A 19454-nucleotide genomic window follows, 5' to 3' on the forward strand; every position below is an offset into this window, starting at 1 on the left:
TGTACCTGACTCCAAACTTCCTCAGAAGGACTGAGAAAAAATGTGATCTACCCTCCCTTGTTCAACTCTGGAGAGCTCTGAGCCACGAAGCCAGCATCATTCCTGTCCCTTCAGGGACTGAGTGTGCAGCTAGGAACACTTGTAAGTAGGGCAGCAGCTGGATACAGAAGTGTGAGAAGCGCTCTTGTTTAGCAGGGATTTGGAGAAATTTAAGCACCTGTGGGGGAGGAAAAAGTTTTCCTCAACCTTCTTAGGGCCCCTGGCTGGGTCTAAAGATTTAACTGACAAAGATTAACAGGAGAAAAGCATACAAATTTTATTAAATTTTTACATGTACATGGGAGCCTTCACAAGAGAATGAAGACCTAAAGAAGTGACCGGAAGGAAGCTTTTAAGCCTTTTAGACAAAGAAACAATGAATTGTGAAGAAATGACAAGACAAGTTTGGACTGGGGTAGTCCACCTAGGGCTGAGTAGTCTTCATCTTAACTAGGAAGATAAGCATTAGTTTAACAGGGTTTGTTTGCACATTCCTCTGCTGCCATCTCTGGGCTGATAAGAGTCTGTCTCCAGTAAAAAGAGAATTTATTTCCTGCCTTTAGGCAGAAAAGGGGGAACTTTTTCTGTTTTACTACTTAATTGCCTTCAGCTCAAAACAATTTTTATCTCAAGCATATTTTGGGGTGACATATTCTGATTGCCTTCACACCTAACAAGTAGCCTCCACAGCCAGCTTCTCTTGGAGACTTAGGGATCTCCAGTTTACTGCCATTTCTGCAAAGACAGGTCCTTTGATAATGATCTCAACCTTGACCCTGGAATAAATCCCTCTAACTTCCCTTACATGGGGATTAGGCCAACCAACTATGGCCTTTTTAGTATGGGACTGATTACCTAAATTCCTCATCTGCTGCCACAAAATGAATAATAGTACCCTCTCTTAGTCCTCAGATGCAGATCTCTTGGTTAGGCCAGCCGAAATTAGAAGACTTAAATCGGAAGGACAGAACAGGAATGAACTACATGAAAGTGAGAACTGGAGTAAGGCATGCCGTGTAAGTGTTACATCAAGTGTCACAAGAACATGATCACTGTGTGATGGTCATTTTGTGTAACAACTTGGGTTTCTCTGATGTTTGGTCTTAGGAGTTAAAATCGTAATTCAGGATATGCTATGCAGTGTAGGATAGGAATGGAGGACATGGGTGCTTGAGGCTTTCAGCATTTAAACCCTAGTGTGCCACTTGCCAGCCGTGTGGCCTTGGATAAGCTCTAAAACCTCTGTGCCTCTGGTTCCTCATTTGTAAATTTGGGATAATAATGGCACCAATCACTTAGAGTTCTGTGGGAATTGACACATAGCTAGCTAGTAGTATTGTTATTGCATTTAAATTATACTTCCTTCTGATGAGTTGAGATGAAATCTTGAGTTAACCAAATGAATGATTCTTAATTACCTTAGAGTTCAGTATCATAATTTGTGCAGTCTACTGGTTGTAACTGGAAGGTGTGCTTTCACTGGTTAGAAGACCCAGTGTAAGAGCCAGAACTCCAGGTTCTATCAGTCTGAACAGCTTTCTGACTGTGCTTTTTCTGTATCAGTCGGGGTCTAATGGAGGAAGATGCTGAGCCCATCTTTGAAGATGTAATGATGTCATCCCGGAGTCAGCTAGAAGATATGAATGAAGAATTTGAAGATACTATGGTTATTGACCTGGTAAGGAAGTTCAATACATTTTTCTTCTGTTAAAATATGTGAAGGTGTTGGTGTACGATGATGCTCTTGTTTTGAGAACCCTGTGAGAGGAAGAAGAGGAGGAGGTAACATTGACCAACAGTGGGCAGGGCCCGTGTAGCGCTTGTAGCACTTGTGGGCATTTGGATGAGCTTATGTTTTTCAAGCCTGTTTTCAAAGCAGTCAGATTTTCAATTCTGGCAATAACAGGAACTGGCTCCTTCTTATTACCTTCATGAAAAACAGCTTACACTAGATCTTTCAGTATAGCATGTTCATCTGGCCTCTTGTACTTTAAATTGGAGTCTATGTACACTGCACTCCAACATAGCAACCAAATGCAGAATATGGACCTTATTTGTTCAATGTGAACAGACATGTTTAAAATAAGGAAATCTGAATATGGACTAAGTGTAGGTGGTATTAAGAAATTTTCTTTGTCAGAAATAGTAATACATGTTGGTTATGTTTTTTGAAAGTTTCCATCTGTTAAGAGATACATACTGAAATAGTCATAGGTGAAATGACATGGAGAAGAAAAAAACAGGAATTCAATGGAACAAGATTGGCCAAATGTTTGAAAATTGTTTAAGCTGGGTGGTGGGTGTATGGGAGTTCATACTGCTTTCTCTATGTATTAATTTGCTAGACTGCCATAACAAATACCATTGACTGGGTGGCTTCATCAGAAATGTATTTTCTCACAGTTCTGGAGGCTAGACGTCAGAGAGCAAGGTGTCAGCAAGATTGATTTCATTCTGAGGCCTCTCTCCTTGACTTGTAGATGGCCATCTTCTCCCTTTGTCTTCACATGATCTTTCCTCTGTGCATGTCTCCTCTTCTTATAAGAACATGGATCACATTGGATTAGAACCCACCCATACGATCTCCTTTTACTTACCTCTTTAAATGCCCTGTCTCCAAATATGGTCACATTCTGTGGTCTGGGGGTTAGGAGTTCAACATATTAATTTGGGGGGACATAATTTACTCCATAGCATTCTGCTTTGTATGTTCTGAATTTTCCATAATGAAAAGGTTTGGTAAGAAATGTAAATGAGACCATATCCAATCTGTAACCTCCCTCAACCCACCCATCAGTAGCTCTCCATCTACCTGCTTTGGGGAATTTAGTGAAGTTTTGTCACCTAGTGTTTGATCAGTCTTATAATTATTCCATGATTGAGAGGTATGTTGTTTATAGGCCCAAAAATTATTTATATGCATTTACACATTCATTGTAATTTGAAAGCCTTTTTTTATCTAAGTGATAATTAAAAGCCAAATACTGTTAGATTTTTCTTCAATGTATGCTCCTGTAAAAGCCAGATTCTCTTCCTTTCAAACTGACCCTTAACAGTTCTTTATATTTATGATACTATATTAGAAATATTAGCTGATTATCACAGTTCACTGTCTTAATGTATCTCAGGAAGAAATTAAGTATCTGGCTTCTCTTTCCAGCCCCCATCAAGAAATCGGCGAGAGAGAGCTGAGCTGAGGCCAGATTTCTTTGATTCTGCAGCTATCATAGAAGACGATTCAGTAAATGTTAAATTATTACTGTTCTTTATTATGGTTTCTGGGTCTTGTTTATGCATGAATTTAATAATTGTGTTTCACTTTTTCTAGGGATTTGGAATGCCTATGTTCTGAAGTCTGAAGAAAATTTACAAATCTGGAACTCTATTATTTAGAGCTAGAGGCCTATATACTGTGATAGCTTGTATGGGGAAAAAAACACTTTTGATGTGATCTGATTTGTTTTTTAATCAAATGATTGAGGTCAATCCCTTTTTGCAGTGACAGAAGAGGAGCATGTAAATTACCCAAGAGAATGTTGGTGAATGTCACCTCAGAAAGACTGACCTGAAAAATCATTTGTGTCCTATTATTGGACTTATCCCAATACAGATGTGTGTGTTTTTCTGGAGGGAGGAAGAAATTTTAAATTTTTAAAACAGCTGTCAAGATAAACACTGTAATACACCTGTTTTATGAAAACTCAGCATTGAGTAAAAAAAAAAATATTTTTAACTTTATTTTCCTGTTGTACAATTTAAAAACCGTTTTAACATTTTGCCTTTTTATGTTTTAAAAGCTAACCATTTTTATTAAACCTATGAGTAAAGCAGCTCATCCTAATTGCCGAAGAGTGTTTTGGAGCTCACTGAATTTGGTTGGACCTTGTGGAATACAGAAATATGGAGGAGCAGAATACTGACAAGCTAAGATGAAACTCTGACAGTGCATCTCTGCCAAAAACCATACACCCTCTGTGGACATGGCTATGAATTCCCCGATTTTATATACTCTTGAATAAAAAGGTTTATTTTTATTTATAAGGGGGCATAAAATAAGACATGTCCAAGCAGCCGTTTTTCCAACAGATGCTGTACACCATTCATTTTATATAGATTAGGGAGATTCAAATACAGTACATTTTCTATTGATATTTGTTCTGTGCATTTTTAGCAACTTCTACCAGCAAATAAAGTATTCTCAGTAAAACAAAAATGGTTCTCAAGTTATCAGTTTGCTGTTTTTACCACTTCTTATTTCATGCCCTGCCAAATTCAAGTTACATGGACTTCCATTTTCTTAAAAAGATAATCATGAAGAACTCCTTCGCCATTCAAACGTAATTTTAAGTGTAACATAACCGTGTCTACTTCCCATGCACTTAATACCCTTAATGCACTAATTTTGTGAATTAAGTTTACCGATTATAGAAGTATGTGCTGCATAGAAGTCTGTGCTTAGAGGGTGAAGTTCTTAAGCTTACCTTGAAATACAGCAACATTTCAGTGTTAAATGTGCATATTAAGGATAATTCTTTGGGGGAAAGAAATTACGAATCTTCAGGACAGCCTTTAATGGTTTAGAGTTACATTCTGCTTAGACTTTTATGACTTGCTGCTACTGTTATTTTAAAAAGCCCACTTTCTTCCTTTCTGATTTTTAAAGTAAGCCTCAGAACTTCCAAACTAATCCATCCACAGCTGTTTCTGGGCTGGTTTTTAAAGTAAAGTAGCTGCAACAGAGTGATGAGGCTTTCCCTTTTTACCAAAAAACAAAAGCATTAAAAAAAAAAAATCTGTGCACCCAGTGACGACTATGTGGGAAAGCAAAATGGATTATTTTATTCATCCTTTTAGTAAACAGACAAAACAAACTTTTCTCAACATTTGTATAGTTCTGAAAAAAACTTGGTCACCAAAAATGTTTTATCATCTGCTAATTGAGCAATTCCTGGGCTCTAGTTGGGGCTGGGGTCTCACTTTCCTCCAGAAATGTGGGTTTCACTGGAAGTGAAGGGGCGGGGATGACTGGACTGTCCACCACGCTTGCCCTGCCCGCCTGTGGTTCTGGCCAGGGAGCAGGCTGGGAAGTGCCCTGGCACCTGCACAGATTGATCCTTGGCTTGACAGTTTCACGTGGAAAACAAAACACATGCTGACTTAGAACTGTGGACTACCGTGAAACAGAAAAGGCATAACATCAACTCCAATGGGTTTCCAGTTCAGTTTGAAGTCAATCGAATTTTTGTATTTTCAGTGTCTCCTTGATTGGTTTTGCTAGTAATTCTGTAAATTGTACATTTGCAATATGAGGTTTTTTTCCTTTTGTACAATTTGAAACTGATGCTTCACCTTTCCTTTAATAAACTATTCAAAATCAGGCTTGTGGTAGTCATTCTATTGTTCCTACTAGGTAAAGCTTTAAAGAGGTGACTTCTTGTCCTGTCGAAAGAATGATGCAGCTTTCCTTTTTTACCAAAAACTGAGAGTTTGCTCTTTCAGATCACTTGTTAAATGATGGCAAAATTCCTGTATCAATGAGGCTTTACTTTTTTAAGCAAGCAGAATCTTAGGATTAGCTCATCAGTTTTCTTTCATTCTTTGTATTTCCTTGGAGAGAGTGAGAGACTAGCTAGGCCAAGTGGTCTGTGATTCAAGAGGAAGCCTCTCGTGGGCTGCAGTTTGGAGGAGGTATTCAGGGATTATCAACTGGTCTGAAGCCTGGGTCCTTCCGCCACCTGAGATCCAGACCCAGCACTTCTGCACGGCTTCCCCCTAGCAGTGCCCTGTAAAGATCACTTGTGTTCTACATGGCTGCTGAAGTGAGAGTTTCTCTTGACATTGCTGCCAGGTGTTCCTCTGAACAAAACAACTGTATCCTATACTTTATGGGCCTGACCGTGTTCTTTGGGCTGTGTTCATTAGATGGCCTAAGATGGCTGTGCAGAAGAGGCAGGAATGCAGGGGATAAATCGGCAGGTGAGCTCTCCAGGCAGCCCAGGAGGGAAGGTGATGAGGACGGATCTCTGTAGCAGCTCATCTTGAAGGTTATGTGCTTATGAGATTAGACCAGGGCTTTGCCCATGTGTGACTCTACCTTCGGACAAGCTTGCAAACCTCCCAGATGTGACTTGACTGTGACTCTCTGTTGGCCCTGCTCTCAGAAAAGAATATCAAACAAGGAGCAGTGTCTTCATGGGAAACAAAGGCTTAGTGCCTGCTCAGGCTCCACATATCAGACCAAACTCAGGTAAGGTTCCATCCATGCCCTCCTGAGTGCCTTGCTCTGTAGGGGTCTACACTGGGCATCACGTCTTGAAGGATAGCTTTCTGCTCCCAAGGACACATAAATGAGGCATTTCTCATCACTAGGACAGTAGGGATATGGTCAGTACCTACCTACTAAGGCTGCCACATCTGCCCAGATGTGCTGGGCTGGATTCCACACAGGCCCCAGACTGAGGCTCCACCCACTGAGTAGCCACAGCTTCTGCTTGGAACGGTGGAGATCCCATGCTGACAGGGAAGCAAGAGCATGAGGACCTGTAGTTTCACTAAAATATATATAATAAAGCCACAGCTCTCCAGAAATCCTTTGAAACCAGAAGGACTTAAAGTTCACATCTGTCAAACAGGTGGAGTCTGGGTTGATTCAACAACTCCATCAAGGGTGTTAAGTCAGTGTACTGGGTGAGTGTCCTTCACAGGCTTCTCTGACTCTGGGCAAACCACATCTCAAGTGCCAGCAAAAAGCATCAGTGCATCCAGAAGCAGGGAATTGGGCTGGGGAGACCAAGACATGGTCAGAAGAGAAGCTGGAAGACTTTACACAAACAGAAGCACAGGAAGGCTGCTCGTGGATATGCGTGCTCCCGTTATTCCAGCAACTCAAAAAGATGCCATCATGCATAAGGTAGGAAAGTTTTCCAAATTTAGTAGCTCTTTGGGTTGATACAATCCCAAGTGGAGCAGACCACCACCTTTCTCACTCCAACCCTTTGGGATTCAGACAGTACTGCCTGGGTTCAAATCCCAGCTTCACCACTCATTAGCTGTGTGGTTCAGGACAAATCAGTTTACATACTTAGGGCAGGGACAGTTACAGCAGGACACACAGAGCCTCCTACCTCCACCACAACTCGCTGTATTATCTGCTTTCGGTCTAAACATATATTTGCCAGCGCTCCACTCAGTACACCCAAGTCCTCTCTGGTTACAAGATTCAGCATTTTTCTCTGTCCCTTTAAGACGAGACCACAGTTGGGAAAGGCATTCCTAAGAGCAGCTGATGAGAAAACTGACTGCTGCTCTGCAGTACACAGAGGCTGGTCTACTTGACAGAGCTTCCAAGATCTTGCAGCTCCGTGTCTCCGCCACCAACTTGGTTTTCAGATGGGCCAAATCCTAGCTTGGCAGACCCCAGAAATTGAATTGGCCAGGCAACTTTAAGCTATTGAGCCACATGCTAACCAACTAGTATGGTTCTTCCTTAGCCAGGAGGCCTCTAAAAGACCAGGAGTCTGCCACCACTCCTTTCCCAGCTCCAATGGCTTACAGTCTTACTGCTGGTGCCAAAGAGAAGTACAAGGAGCCACTGGCCAAACATCTCTGCCCCCTAGGAACTAACCACCTAGTTAGGAAGACAAAAATATGTTTCAGGCCACAAATTTGCTTCTAAATTTCATCTACTAAAACCAGGGCTCTTAGAGAAATCACTGAATCCGGAGCTGGGCGAGGAAAATATAAGATGAACCTGGTACATTACCCTGTGTCAAAAAATAAGGAAGTGCACAAAAAATTATTGTGACATATCAAAAGGACTGAGGAACCAGCTTGAAAGAGCGCCCCTCTGGCCGTATCAGGAAATTCTGAGCATCAAAATGAGTAACAATAAATTTTTAAAGAACCCATGAGTCTCTATTTTTTCTTGATTGAATGATTGAATATATTCATTCACTAAAACATTTATGAAACACCTACTATGTACTATGCCCAGATTTCAGTTATGAATAATAATATATGATTCTCAATAAACTAGTATAATGTGCGTTAGAAAATTTGATAGGGTGATAGCTTAGTAAGAAAAATATATTATTTCAGGAAAAAATGTTTAAAAATGAAAAAATAATTTATGCATCTACATTGATACTAAAAACTTAAGAGAAAGCTCTTTCTTCCTTCCTTGTGGATATAATGATAGGGTTAGAAATACAGTATTTTACCACCAACATAGAACAGCTGATTGAGGCAAGAATCATAATGGATACTAAAAAGTAGTGGACGAAAGTGTGCTGACAGGTTTAAAGAATGCCAATCGGACTCAATTTCATCAATAATGGAAAAACCTAACGTGTTTCCTAATGTAATACAAGGAAAGAACACTCTTGTGTATTACTCCGACCTGGATCTAAATGTCTGTAAACAATCAGACAAACCCAAACTGAGGGACATTCTACAAAATAATTGGCGAACATGCTTCAAAAATGTCAGTGTCATTAAAGACTATGTAAGACAATGAGCCTTGTTTCATATGAAATAAGCATTGACATTTGGGGGGACAAAGGGTCATGATTCTGCAACTTACTCTCAAATAGGTCAGTAAAAATAGTAATTATATATTTATATAAAAGATGAAGCAAATGTAGAAAATATTAAGAACTGGGTAATCTAGGTGAAGGGTATACAACTCTTGCAACGTTTCCACAGGTTAGAAATTTTCCAAAATAAGTTTTTTAAAATGTGAGAACACGTTTCTGGAAAGAAGTTAATACAGCGTAAGAAATTAATATAGGGTATATGCCTTACTGAGCATCTATTCTGGTAGACAGACAGACACACACACACAATTACAAACATCTCCTTTAATCCTCAACAATTCCTGAAGGAATTGAAAGGATAGGACATATCATTTAACTGTTATATTATTTAAAAGTAAGAAAACTAAAAGCCTAAGCAGACAAGTACTTCACCCTAAAAGCTTATTATCTCACCTTTAGAGAAAAAAATTAATTCTTGGGAAAAGAAAGGAAAACAATACACAGAGGTGTCAAATAAGGGTCAGCTCTAAGTGATAATACTATAGTGTTTTCTTGATTTTTCAGATTTTTACCACAAAAAAGATTTATGCTCAAAAACTTAGGATTTTTAATAAAAATTTTATAGGAAGGCACAAATGAAATCTTTCTAGAATTTAATAAACTTAGCCAAGTTATTATTGGTATTTATATTCCCAGGTTTCATGACTGCAAAAGGCAGGGATGGGTGCAAATGGCCAGGTACTCATTACCCTTGGTACATTTACAATGGAATATTTGCATGTTTCCTCCATGGGCGCTGTACCTTCTTGCTGGCCAAGACATCCAGGTCACAGCAGATTCGGGCACGTGTAGAGGAAGGCTGGATGATGTCATCCACAAACCCTGGGGAAGCACAGAAAAGGAAGCAGATCATCTGCAGCCCCAGATGCTGCCACCCATCCAACACCCACACGGTGCTCAGCCAGGGCACTATCTTCTGCGGCCAACAGTGTGAGCAGGGCCCAACCTGACACAAGAGGAGCTGGGTCCTGTGAACCTTCCCCTGATCCCAGGAGCCCCCTGTTCCTCTGGCAGGTCCCAAACCTCTGGCCTAGGAACACTCGGCAAGAAAAGGAAAATGTGACCCCCTCCCCACCACGATGAATTCAACAGGGAATCCAATTAAGAAAGTGCACTTTTATTTTTTTTTAATCACTACAACAATTCCTCCCATCCTGTACATAACCCCCTCGGCAATTTACTATGCCACTCCTCCCATCAGGAAGTGGATTGTATTTCTTCACCTGGCCTTGTAACTTGCCTTGGCCAACAGAATGTGGCAAAAGTAACACTGCAACTTCCAAACCTAGGCCTCAAGGAAACTTGCAGCTTCCCTGCTCTCCCTCTTGCCCTCAGGACACCATGTAAAGCAGTGTGGACTAGCCTCCCTAAGAATAAGAAACCACGTGGAGAGAGAGTCTACCTGACAGCCAGCACCAGCCATGTGAGTGAGGCCATCGTAGACTAGCCCCAGTCAGACCGCCAGATGACACAGCTGCATGCCTGATCCCAGGCCCAGCCAGCAGAAGAGCCACCCAGCTCAGCCCAGACCAAACTGCTAACCCTCAGAACTATGAGGGAAAACAAAACAAAACAAAACAAAACAAAACAAAAGGTGGTGGTTTTAAGTCACTTTGTTTTAGGTAGATTTTTCACAGCACTAGGGTGACTGGAACAACACTAAGAGATTCAGCCATTTCAGCAATGTTGTTTTGATTCTGGTGACAAAGCAGTGTCCTTAAGTGATGACTGCTCAGGGAAAAGCCAGCCCTCACTGGTCTCCAGATTAAACTGGAAGGACAAAGGCAGACTTTCTGGAGTAAAATAAGAAGCAAGTGACCCAAGAAACGAACAGAGCTGCCCTCCCCACCACAGGCCCTACCTCTCACGGCTGCAGGAAAAGGGTTGGCAAACTTCTCGATGTACTCTGCCTGCGCAGCCTCCACATTCTCGTGCCCTTTGAAGATGATCTCCACCGCGCCCTGTCACAAGAGGAGTTAGTGAACGCCACTGGAGGCCCCTGGAGACCTGGGCAGGCCTCCCTCAGCTCATCATCATGGGCATGGTTGCCAGTGTCCTGGTAAATCAAAGTGTACCAGAGACAAGGGCCAGCTCCAGGTGCCTGGAGTTGACCTCCGTGACTCCAGGGGCTGTGATGGATGCTCAGCTGTGGCCCTAATGATGAGCAGCCCAGGCTAAGCCAGGTGTTTGCCTCCCCAGATTCTGTCCTGCTCTCTCCAACTGCATTTATCCTTCTCTGAGGCCAAGATATTTGGCCCAGTTTCCACCGTTAAATCCACAGTTCCCTCATTGAGGGAAGCAGAGTGCTGTTTTCCTTTTTCATGATTCTGAGCCCTGGGCACACAATTCAATGGCCAGAGGTGGAAAGGCTGAAATGCAAATGTAGAAAAATGAAGACTGAAAGATGAGCCTTCACATCAGAACCCTTGAAAGTCAGCTTGGAGAGGCAGGGGCACGGGAATTACCTGGTTCAACTGCAACAGCTGTTTTGAAGCAGGAAAGGAGTGGGGAGCAGGCTCAGCAACAGGAAGCACCTGCCCTAAGTCAGCAGCTTGGGGCTGGGGGAAATGTCTAGTCCTCCAAAGGCCAGTCCAGCTGACTCAACCCTCTCCCCTTTACTGACGTCTCAAAACCCACTCTAGGCTCCTCCCACCCGGGCACGGAGATGGCAGCACACGCCTGAAGTAAGAGGGTAGGAGGCAAGCTTGCCAGGGTCTAGACCCCAACCCCCTGGAGACCTGGCCCCTCTCCAACATTTCCCAGACGCAGAAGGGAAAGCCAGAGGGCCTCACCTTTGCTCCCATGACTGCAATCTCTGCTGTGGGCCAGGCGTAGTTGGTGTCACCACAAAGGTGCTTGGAGCTCATGACATCGTAAGCGCCACCATAGGCCTAGAACAGACCCAAATGCTGAATGTTAGTGCCTGAGTCACCCATGTCACATCCCTGCAACACCCCAGGAAGCCAAGCAGAATGAGGACAAAAAGCAAGAAGAGCCCTCCTGGGCTGCTAAAGGCCCAGTGTCTGTGAGGCCAGGGAGCCGGAACACAAGGGCACAGCCCACAGGTCTTTCACAGTTCATGGTCACGGTCTTTCCCGGCTGCTTTTTCCCACTGCTGCTTTCAGTTCCCAGATGACCAGGGACACCTCTGCAGGGCGTGTCTGCAGGGCTGTCCACGCTGTGCTGTCCTTCAGAACTTTTTAAGGGGAGCGAGGCGTAGTCTCCCTCCAGCACTGCCGAACCTCTCCCCCAGACTTCCAGCCACGGCCCTGCCGTGGGAGTGAGTGAGCTCACAGCCTCCAGCGTGAGTTCCTCACCTTCCTGGTGATGACTGTCACTTTGGGCACAGTTGCCTCGGCAAACGCGTAGAGAAGCTTGGCGCCGTGCCGGATGATGCCCCCGTACTCCTGCGCGGTGCCTGGGTCATGAGGAAGAGTTACTAGATACCCCCAGAATCCTCAGGAGGTCGGCCTCTGCTCTCAGCTGGGAGGTCTTCCCCCTCCCCAAAGGGCCACCCCTCACACAGCCGCACCATCCAGACACCCAGAATATGGAGACGTCACAAATCCTGAGGGAATTTTGCAAGAAGATCTCCAAATAAAGTGGGTGCCTCGCTGGGCAAAACCGCCTCTCCGGGCCCCCACCTCTGTCAGTGACTCACCAGGGAGAAAGCCAGGGACATCCACAAACGTGATGAGTGGAATATTGAACGCGTCACAGAATCGGACAAAACGAGCCCCTTTCACTGATGAATTAATGTCCAAACATCCTAGAAAAAAGACAGATCATCCAGGCTGACCTTCTGGGCAATTCCCAGTCCCACCCACACTGGGAATGTGCCCTCAGCAACCATTCAGAGCTGGTTACTAAGGAGGCACCAAAGTTACTTCCTCAGAAAATGGCTAAGGGGATCCTCACACTCCAGGAAAAACTGGGAAGACAGGAGAACCCACCTGGCACTGGCCAGAGGGCCAAGGAGTGGCGCCTCCCCTGAGGGTCTGGCAGCAAAGTCCAGGGCAGGCAGCCAGTCTCAGCCTCATAAACTGAAGGGCTGCTTGCTGCCACCTGACGCACAGCCTGCCTCGCCCCTGCAGCCAGTCGTGGGAGGTGACATTCAGGGGCTGGTCTTACAGAGTCCCTGTACCCTGGAATCAGATTCTGGCTTCACCAGCTATAGCCATGTGTCAGGTTAATTACTTCACTTTCTGAGCCTGAGATTCGCCACCTGAAAGGCAGGGGTGTTATCCCCCTCCTACCACAGCTATAAGGATTACAGGAGATGGTATCTGTGAAAGGGCACAGAATGAGAGCTCAGTTACTAGTAAACCCTCTCCTACCACACTTTGCAAAGTATTTTATGAAGCCAGCATTGCCCCGATACCAAAACAAGAAAAGGACATTACAAGAAAATGCAGACCAAAATCCCTCATGAACATAGATACAAACAGTCCTAAGATATTACCAAATCAAATCCAGCATTAGATAAAAACACTGATGCGTCATGACCAAGTGCAGTTATACCCAGGAATTCGGACTTGATTTAATGTGTGAAAAGCAATGAAATTATTAAAGGAGAAAAAACATATGGCCACTTCAATAGATATAAACATCTGAGAAAATCCAACATTCATAATTAAAAACTAGCAGTAAAGGCTTCCCTGGTGGCGCAGTGGTTGAGAGTCCGCCTGCCGATGCAGGGGACACGGGTTCGTGCCCCCGGTCCGGGAAGATCCCACATGCCACGGAGCGGCTAGGCCCATGAGCCATGGCCGCTGAGCCTGTGCGTCCGGAGCCTGTGCTCCGCAGCGGGAGAGGCCACAACAGTGAGAGGCCCACGTATGACAAAAAAAAAAAAAAAAAAAAAAATTTTTAAAGAAAATACCTTGAGATGAATTAAAATGAAAACATAACATTACAAAAGACCTGAGAAGACCTTAGGCTTTAACCTTGGGCTGATACCTAAACTCAGTTTAAGTCTGGCTACGTGTTGAAGGACAGCCTCAGTACAGAGCCAATTTGCAAAGACTAGGAGAGATGTTTTCTTATTTGTCTGTTTTGGCACCTGGTGTTCAAGGTAATCTCTGTTAAAACAATAGCTGGACACAAGCTAAGGAAAACAACAAGGACTATAGCCTCTGCAAAAACAGCTGGGAAAAGTCACTAGATAAATGGACTACTACAGCGTTCAACAATCAAAAAAACAACAAACTCTGGAAAAAGGGGAGAATATATGATTTCCAGAGTTACCGCATTATAATATTCAAATGTTCAGTTTCCAACAAAAAATAGCAAAGCATACAAAGAAACAGGAAAGTACAGCCATTCAAATGAGCAAAATAAATTAAAAGAATCCATCCCACAGAAGCCCAGACAATAAACTTACTAAACAAAGATTTTAAATCAACTGTCTTAAATATGCTCAAGGAGGTAAAGGAAAACATGAAGAACTAAAAAAAATCAGGAAAAAAAAAGTATGAACAAAATGCGAATATCAATAAAGAGAAATTATAAAAAGGAACAAACAAATTCTATGGCTGAAAAGTACAATAACTGAAATGAAAAGTTCACTACAGGAGTTCAACAACAGACCTGAGTAGACAAGAAGGATAAGGAAACTTGAAGAAAACTTAAATAATCCAGTCTGAGGAGCAGAAAGAAAAGAAAAAATGAAGTGAATAGAGACTAAGGGACCTATGGAATATCATCAAGTGAACTGACATATATACCGCATGGCAGTACCAGAAGGAAGAGAGAGAGAGAAAGGGGCAGAGAGATTATTTGAAGAAATAATGTCCAAAAACTTCTCAATTTTGGCACAAGACGTGAAGCTACAAATTCAAGAAACTCTAAGTAGGTTAAAAGTCATACACACCCATACTGAGACACATTATAGTCAAATTATTATTATTATTTTTTTTTGTGGTATGCGGGCCTTCCTCTGTTGTGGCCTCTCCCGTTGCGGAGCACAGGCTCCGGACGCGCAGGCTCAGCGGCCATGGCCCACGGGCCCAGCCGCTCCGCGGCATGTGGGATCCTCCCAGACCGGGGCGCGAACCCGGTTCCCGTGCATCGGCAGGCGGACGCGCAACCACTGCGCCACCAGGGAGGCCCATAGTCAAATTATTAAAAGACAAAGACAGAATCTTGAAAGTAGCAAGAGAGAAGTGACTCATCATACACAAAGAATCTTCAATAAGATTACCGAATGGGATACATATTTAAAGTGCTAAAAGTTCTATTTTTATGGTAGTTCTATTTTTAGTTTTATGAGAAACCTCCATACCGTTTTGCATAGTGGCTGCACCAATCTACATTCCCACCAACTGTGTACAGGGTTCCCTTTTCTCCACATCCTTGCCAACATTTGTTATTTGTGTTCTTTTTGATGATAGCCATTCTGACAGGTGTGACGTGATATCTCATTGTGGTTCTGATTTGCATTTCCCTGATGATTAGCAAGGTTGAACATCTTTTCATGTGCCTATTGGTTATATGCGTTTCCTCTTTGGAAAAATGTCTATTCAGTTCTTCTGCCACAGTAATTCCACTCATAGGAATATATCCAAAACACCCAAAAACACTAATTTGAAAAAATACATGCACCCCAATGTTCATAGCAGCATTATTTATAATTGCCAAGGTATGTAAGCAACCTAAGTGTCCATCAACAGATAAATGGATACAGAAGATGTGGTGTATATATACAATGGAATACTACTCAGACATAAAAAGGACAAAATTTTGCTGCTTGCAGCAATATGGATGGACTTGGAAGGCATTATGCTAATTGAAATACCGTAAGTCCCCTACATACAAACGAGTTCCGTTCAAGTGTGGTCATAAGTCCAATTTGTTCGTTAAGTCCAGAAAAGTTAGCCTAGGTACTCAACTAACACTATCAGCTATATAGTAATTGTGGTAATAGGTTTATAATACTTTTCACACACATAATACATAAAAAACAAACAAAAACTAAAGAAAACATCTTTAATCTTACGGTACAGTACCTTGAAAAGCACCTTGAAAAGTACAGTACATCTTTAATCTTATGGTACAGTACCTTGAAAAGTAGCACAGTATAACAGCTGGCATACGGGACTGGCATCAAGTGAACAGGCAAGAAGAGTTGCTGACTGGAGGAGGGAAAGGAGGTGGGAGATGGTAGAGCTGAAGGACTGTCAGCAACAGGAGATGGAAGGCAAGCTGCAATTTCACTCACGTCTGACGTTGATGGCACAGATTCTAGTTCCTTGCTGGATTCAATTCCATCTACCCTTTTGAAAAAATGATCCAGTGATGTCTGGGTAGTAGCTCTTTTTTTCTCGTGATAGATGACACAGTAGCACTGGATTGCATTCTGTACGGCTGCTGCAACCTTCGTGTACCATTCTACATTCGGGTCCTGTGCCTCAAAAACTAACAGTGCCTTCTCAAATGAAGAAAATCCCCTTGCTATTTCCAGCATAGTGAATCTCTTAGGTTCTTCAGTTACTTGTTCTTCTTCTTGTCTCTCTTCATTGTTTCTCTGGGCCTCCAATTCCATCAGGTCTTTATCAGTAAGCTCCCATGTTGCACAGCAAGGAGTCCAATGAAGTCGTCCTCTTGCAGATCTAGCTCCAGCTTCTCGCTGAGGATCACTAAGTTGCTGAAGACCTCTTTGGACTCCTCATCCACCTTCTCAAATCCATGAAAATTGTGAACAAACTGCGGGCAAACGTTCTTCCAAACCCCATTCACAGTGCTGGCCGTAACCTCATGCCAAGCAAAGTCAATGATTTTTATGGCCTTGTAGATGTTATAGTCCTTCCAAAATTGTTGCAAGTTTTTTCCTGATTCGTCACTCGTCTTTACTGCCTGATGAAAAGTGTGACGTAAATAATACTTCTTGAAAGTCGCTATAACCCCTGGTCCATAGGTTGGATGAGCGACGTAGTATTTGGTGGCAGATGCACTACAGGACATTGGAATGAAAGTTGTCCATGAATGGGGGATGGCCCAGAGCATTGTCGAGCAGCAAAAGAATGTTGAATGGGACATCCTTCTCCAAGCAATATTTCTCCACATCCGGGATAAAGTGGTGGAAAAACCAGTCCTGGAAAATGGCCTGTGTAACCAGGCTTTGGGGTTACTCTTCCACACAACAGGAAGAGAGCCCTTGGCTATGTTTTTAAGGGCTCTTGGGTTCTCTGAATGATAAACTAAGAGAGACTTCAGCTTTATATCACTGGAAGCATTGCCACCAAACAACAGAGTTAGCTTATCCTTTGCTGCCTTATAGGCTGGCATCAACTTTTCCTCCTTACTGATGTAACTTCGGTCTGGCATCCTCTTCCAGTACAGTCCTGTCTCATCCACATTAAAAACCTGCTTGGGTGAATACATGCCTTCATCAATAATTTCTCAAAGCATTTCAGAAAATTCCTGGGAAGCTACCATATTGTGAAGGTTGGCTCTAGTCTTGAAGCAATGAAACCAGCCATGGCTGGCATTAAAAGATGCACCCTCTGATTCTTCGCCGTGTTTCTTCGTCAAGTCTTCATAAAGCCTTTTAGCTTTCTCTTGAATCAGCATTAAGCTGAACAGGACTTGACACTGGTGCTGATCCTGCATCCACACACTGAGAAGTTTCTCATCTCCTCCATCACTTTTCCACGCTTCTTCAATAGTACTGTTGACGTCATCAGCATAGCAGACTTCATGTTCCATGATCTTCTCCTTGTTCTTTAGAATTGTGCCGACAGTTGAACAATTCATGTTATAAGAATGAGTGATGTCTACCATCTTTTTGCCTTGCTCCACTCTCTCAATTATTTTCATTTTTCTTTCCACCATTATCGCTTGGCACTTCTTAGCAGTACCCACTGAATCACCGTTGCTTTTACACTTACTTCCGGACATCCTGGGCTTGAAATAAAGATACTGTACTACTGTACTCTATACCGTACTGTAAAGTACACAAAAGCACAATCACTTGTAGAGGATGCACGCACGTGACAATGTACGCCAGGCACGTGAACTAACTTATGTGATTAGACAGGCGAACACACGTTCGCGTCTTTGAAAGTTCACAACTTGAAGATTTGTATGTAGGGGACTTACTGTAAGTTAGAGAAAGACAAATACTGTATGGTATTACTTATATATGGAATTTTTAAAATACAACAAACTAGTGTATATAACAAAAAAGAAGTGGACTCACAGATATAGAGAACAAACTACAGGTTACCAGGGAGGAGCAATAAGGGGGGGAGGGGCAATATAGGGGTAGGGGAGTAAAGGACACAAACTACTAGGCATAAAATAAGATACAAAGATATATGTATAACATGGGGAATATAGCCAATATTTTATAATAACTATAAATAGAGTATAACCTTTAAAAATTCTGAATCATTATATTGTACACCTGTAACATATATTATACAGCAACTACACTTCAATTAAAAATTAAAAAACAAGATGCTGAAAGAATAAAACTCAACCAACAACTCTATACTTGGCAAACTGTCCTTCAAAAATGAGGGACAAATAAAGACATTTCTAGATAAACAAAAGCTGAGGAGTTCGTTACCACTAGGCCTGCCCTACAAGAAATGGTAAAGGGAGCCCATCATGTTGAAATAAAAGGGTAGTAGATGGTATCACAGAACTGTATGAAGAAGTAAAGATCTCCAGTAAAGATAAGTACATGGGGAAATATAAAAAAGCCAGTATTATTGTATTTTTGGTTTGTAACACCACTTTTTATTTCTTACATGATTTAAAAAACAAATGCAGGGAATTCCCTGGTGGTCCAGTGGTTAGGACTCCACACTGTCACTGACAGGGCCTGGGTTCAGTCCCTGGTTGGGAAACTAAGATCCTGCAAGCTACGTGGCATGGCCAAAAAAAAACCAAACAAAACAAAAAAAATGAAGCCCACAAAGGTTCACTGGTGAATTCTACAAAACCTCTAAAAATGAAATTACACCAATTCTCTACAATCTCTTCTAGAAGATAGAATCAGAGGGAATACTTCCTAACTCATTCTATGAGGCCATCATCACCCTAATACCCAAACCAGGCAAAAACATCACAAGAAAACTACAGACCAGTGTCTCTCACAAACATAAATGCAATAATTCTCAACAAAACATTTAACAAATCTAACCCAGTAACATACAAAAATAATTATACACCACTTCCAAGTGGGATTTATCCCAGGTATGCAAGGCTGATTCAACATTTGAAAAACAATTCATGTACTCCATTACATCAACAGGCTAAAGAAAAAAATCACACGAACATATAAATAGATGCAGAAAAACATTCACAAAATCCAACACCTACTCATGATAAAAACTCTCAGCAGGGTTTCCCTGGTGGCGCAGTGGTTGAGAGTCCGCCTGCCGATGCGGCATACATGGGTTTGTGCCCTGGTCCAGGAGGATGCCACATGCCGCAGAGCGGCTGGGCCCGTGAGCCATGGCCACTGAGCCTGCACATCCGGAGCCTGTGCTCCACAACAGGAGAGGCCACAGCAGTGAGAGGCCCACGTACCGCAAGCTCCACAATCAACTTGAAGTGCCCTGCATCTGTGGAAAACCTGAATAGACAGCGAAATATCCCAAGTTGAGGAGGTGGACTTTGGGAGCAAGATATACTATTATTTTCCCCTTTTTTCTTTTTGTGAGTGTGTACGTGTGTGCTGCTGTGTGAGATTTTGTCTGTATAGCTTTGTTTCCACCATTTGTCCTAGGGTTAGACCGACCCGTTTTTTGTTTTTCTAATAGAAATTTTTCTTCTTAATAATAATTTTTTATTTTAATAACTATATTTTAT

General features: G+C 42.5%; 2 protein-coding genes across 5 annotated transcripts in view; one reads left to right on the forward strand and one right to left on the reverse strand.

Annotated features, from left to right (window-relative positions):
- Positions 1-5503, forward strand: part of STAG1 (STAG1 cohesin complex component) — a 459692-nt gene extending 454189 nt beyond the window's left edge. For 2 of the 4 annotated variants that reach the window (XM_024131796.3, XM_055088101.1), the window contains exons 31-34: positions 945-1055; positions 1603-1717; positions 3200-3280; positions 3368-5500. In XM_024131796.3, the coding sequence (XP_023987564.1) occupies positions 945-1055; positions 1603-1717; positions 3200-3280; positions 3368-3391 (331 nt within the window). In that variant the 3' untranslated portion in view covers positions 3392-5500. Of the gene's footprint in view, positions 1-944; positions 1056-1602; positions 1718-3199; positions 3281-3367 lie in introns of all 4 variants that reach the window. The other 2 variants (XM_024131797.3, XM_028489469.2) reach the window with 2 other exon arrangements.
- A 3373-nt stretch (positions 5504-8876) lies between these two features.
- PCCB (propionyl-CoA carboxylase subunit beta) overlaps positions 8877-19454 on the reverse strand; it is an 85651-nt gene continuing 75073 nt past the window's right edge. Inside the window, exons 11-15 of the mRNA XM_007102547.4 lie at positions 12295-12402; positions 11951-12051; positions 11426-11524; positions 10495-10594; positions 8877-9455 (exon numbers count right to left, since the gene is read on the reverse strand). Of these exons, the coding sequence (XP_007102609.1) occupies positions 9334-9455; positions 10495-10594; positions 11426-11524; positions 11951-12051; positions 12295-12402 (530 nt within the window). The 3' untranslated portion in view covers positions 8877-9333. The remainder of the gene's footprint in view (positions 9456-10494; positions 10595-11425; positions 11525-11950; positions 12052-12294; positions 12403-19454) is intronic.

The sequence above is a fragment of the Physeter macrocephalus genome, chromosome 1, assembly GCF_002837175.3.
Source record: "Physeter macrocephalus isolate SW-GA chromosome 1, ASM283717v5, whole genome shotgun sequence".
Lineage (NCBI taxonomy): Eukaryota > Metazoa > Chordata > Mammalia > Artiodactyla > Physeteridae > Physeter > Physeter macrocephalus.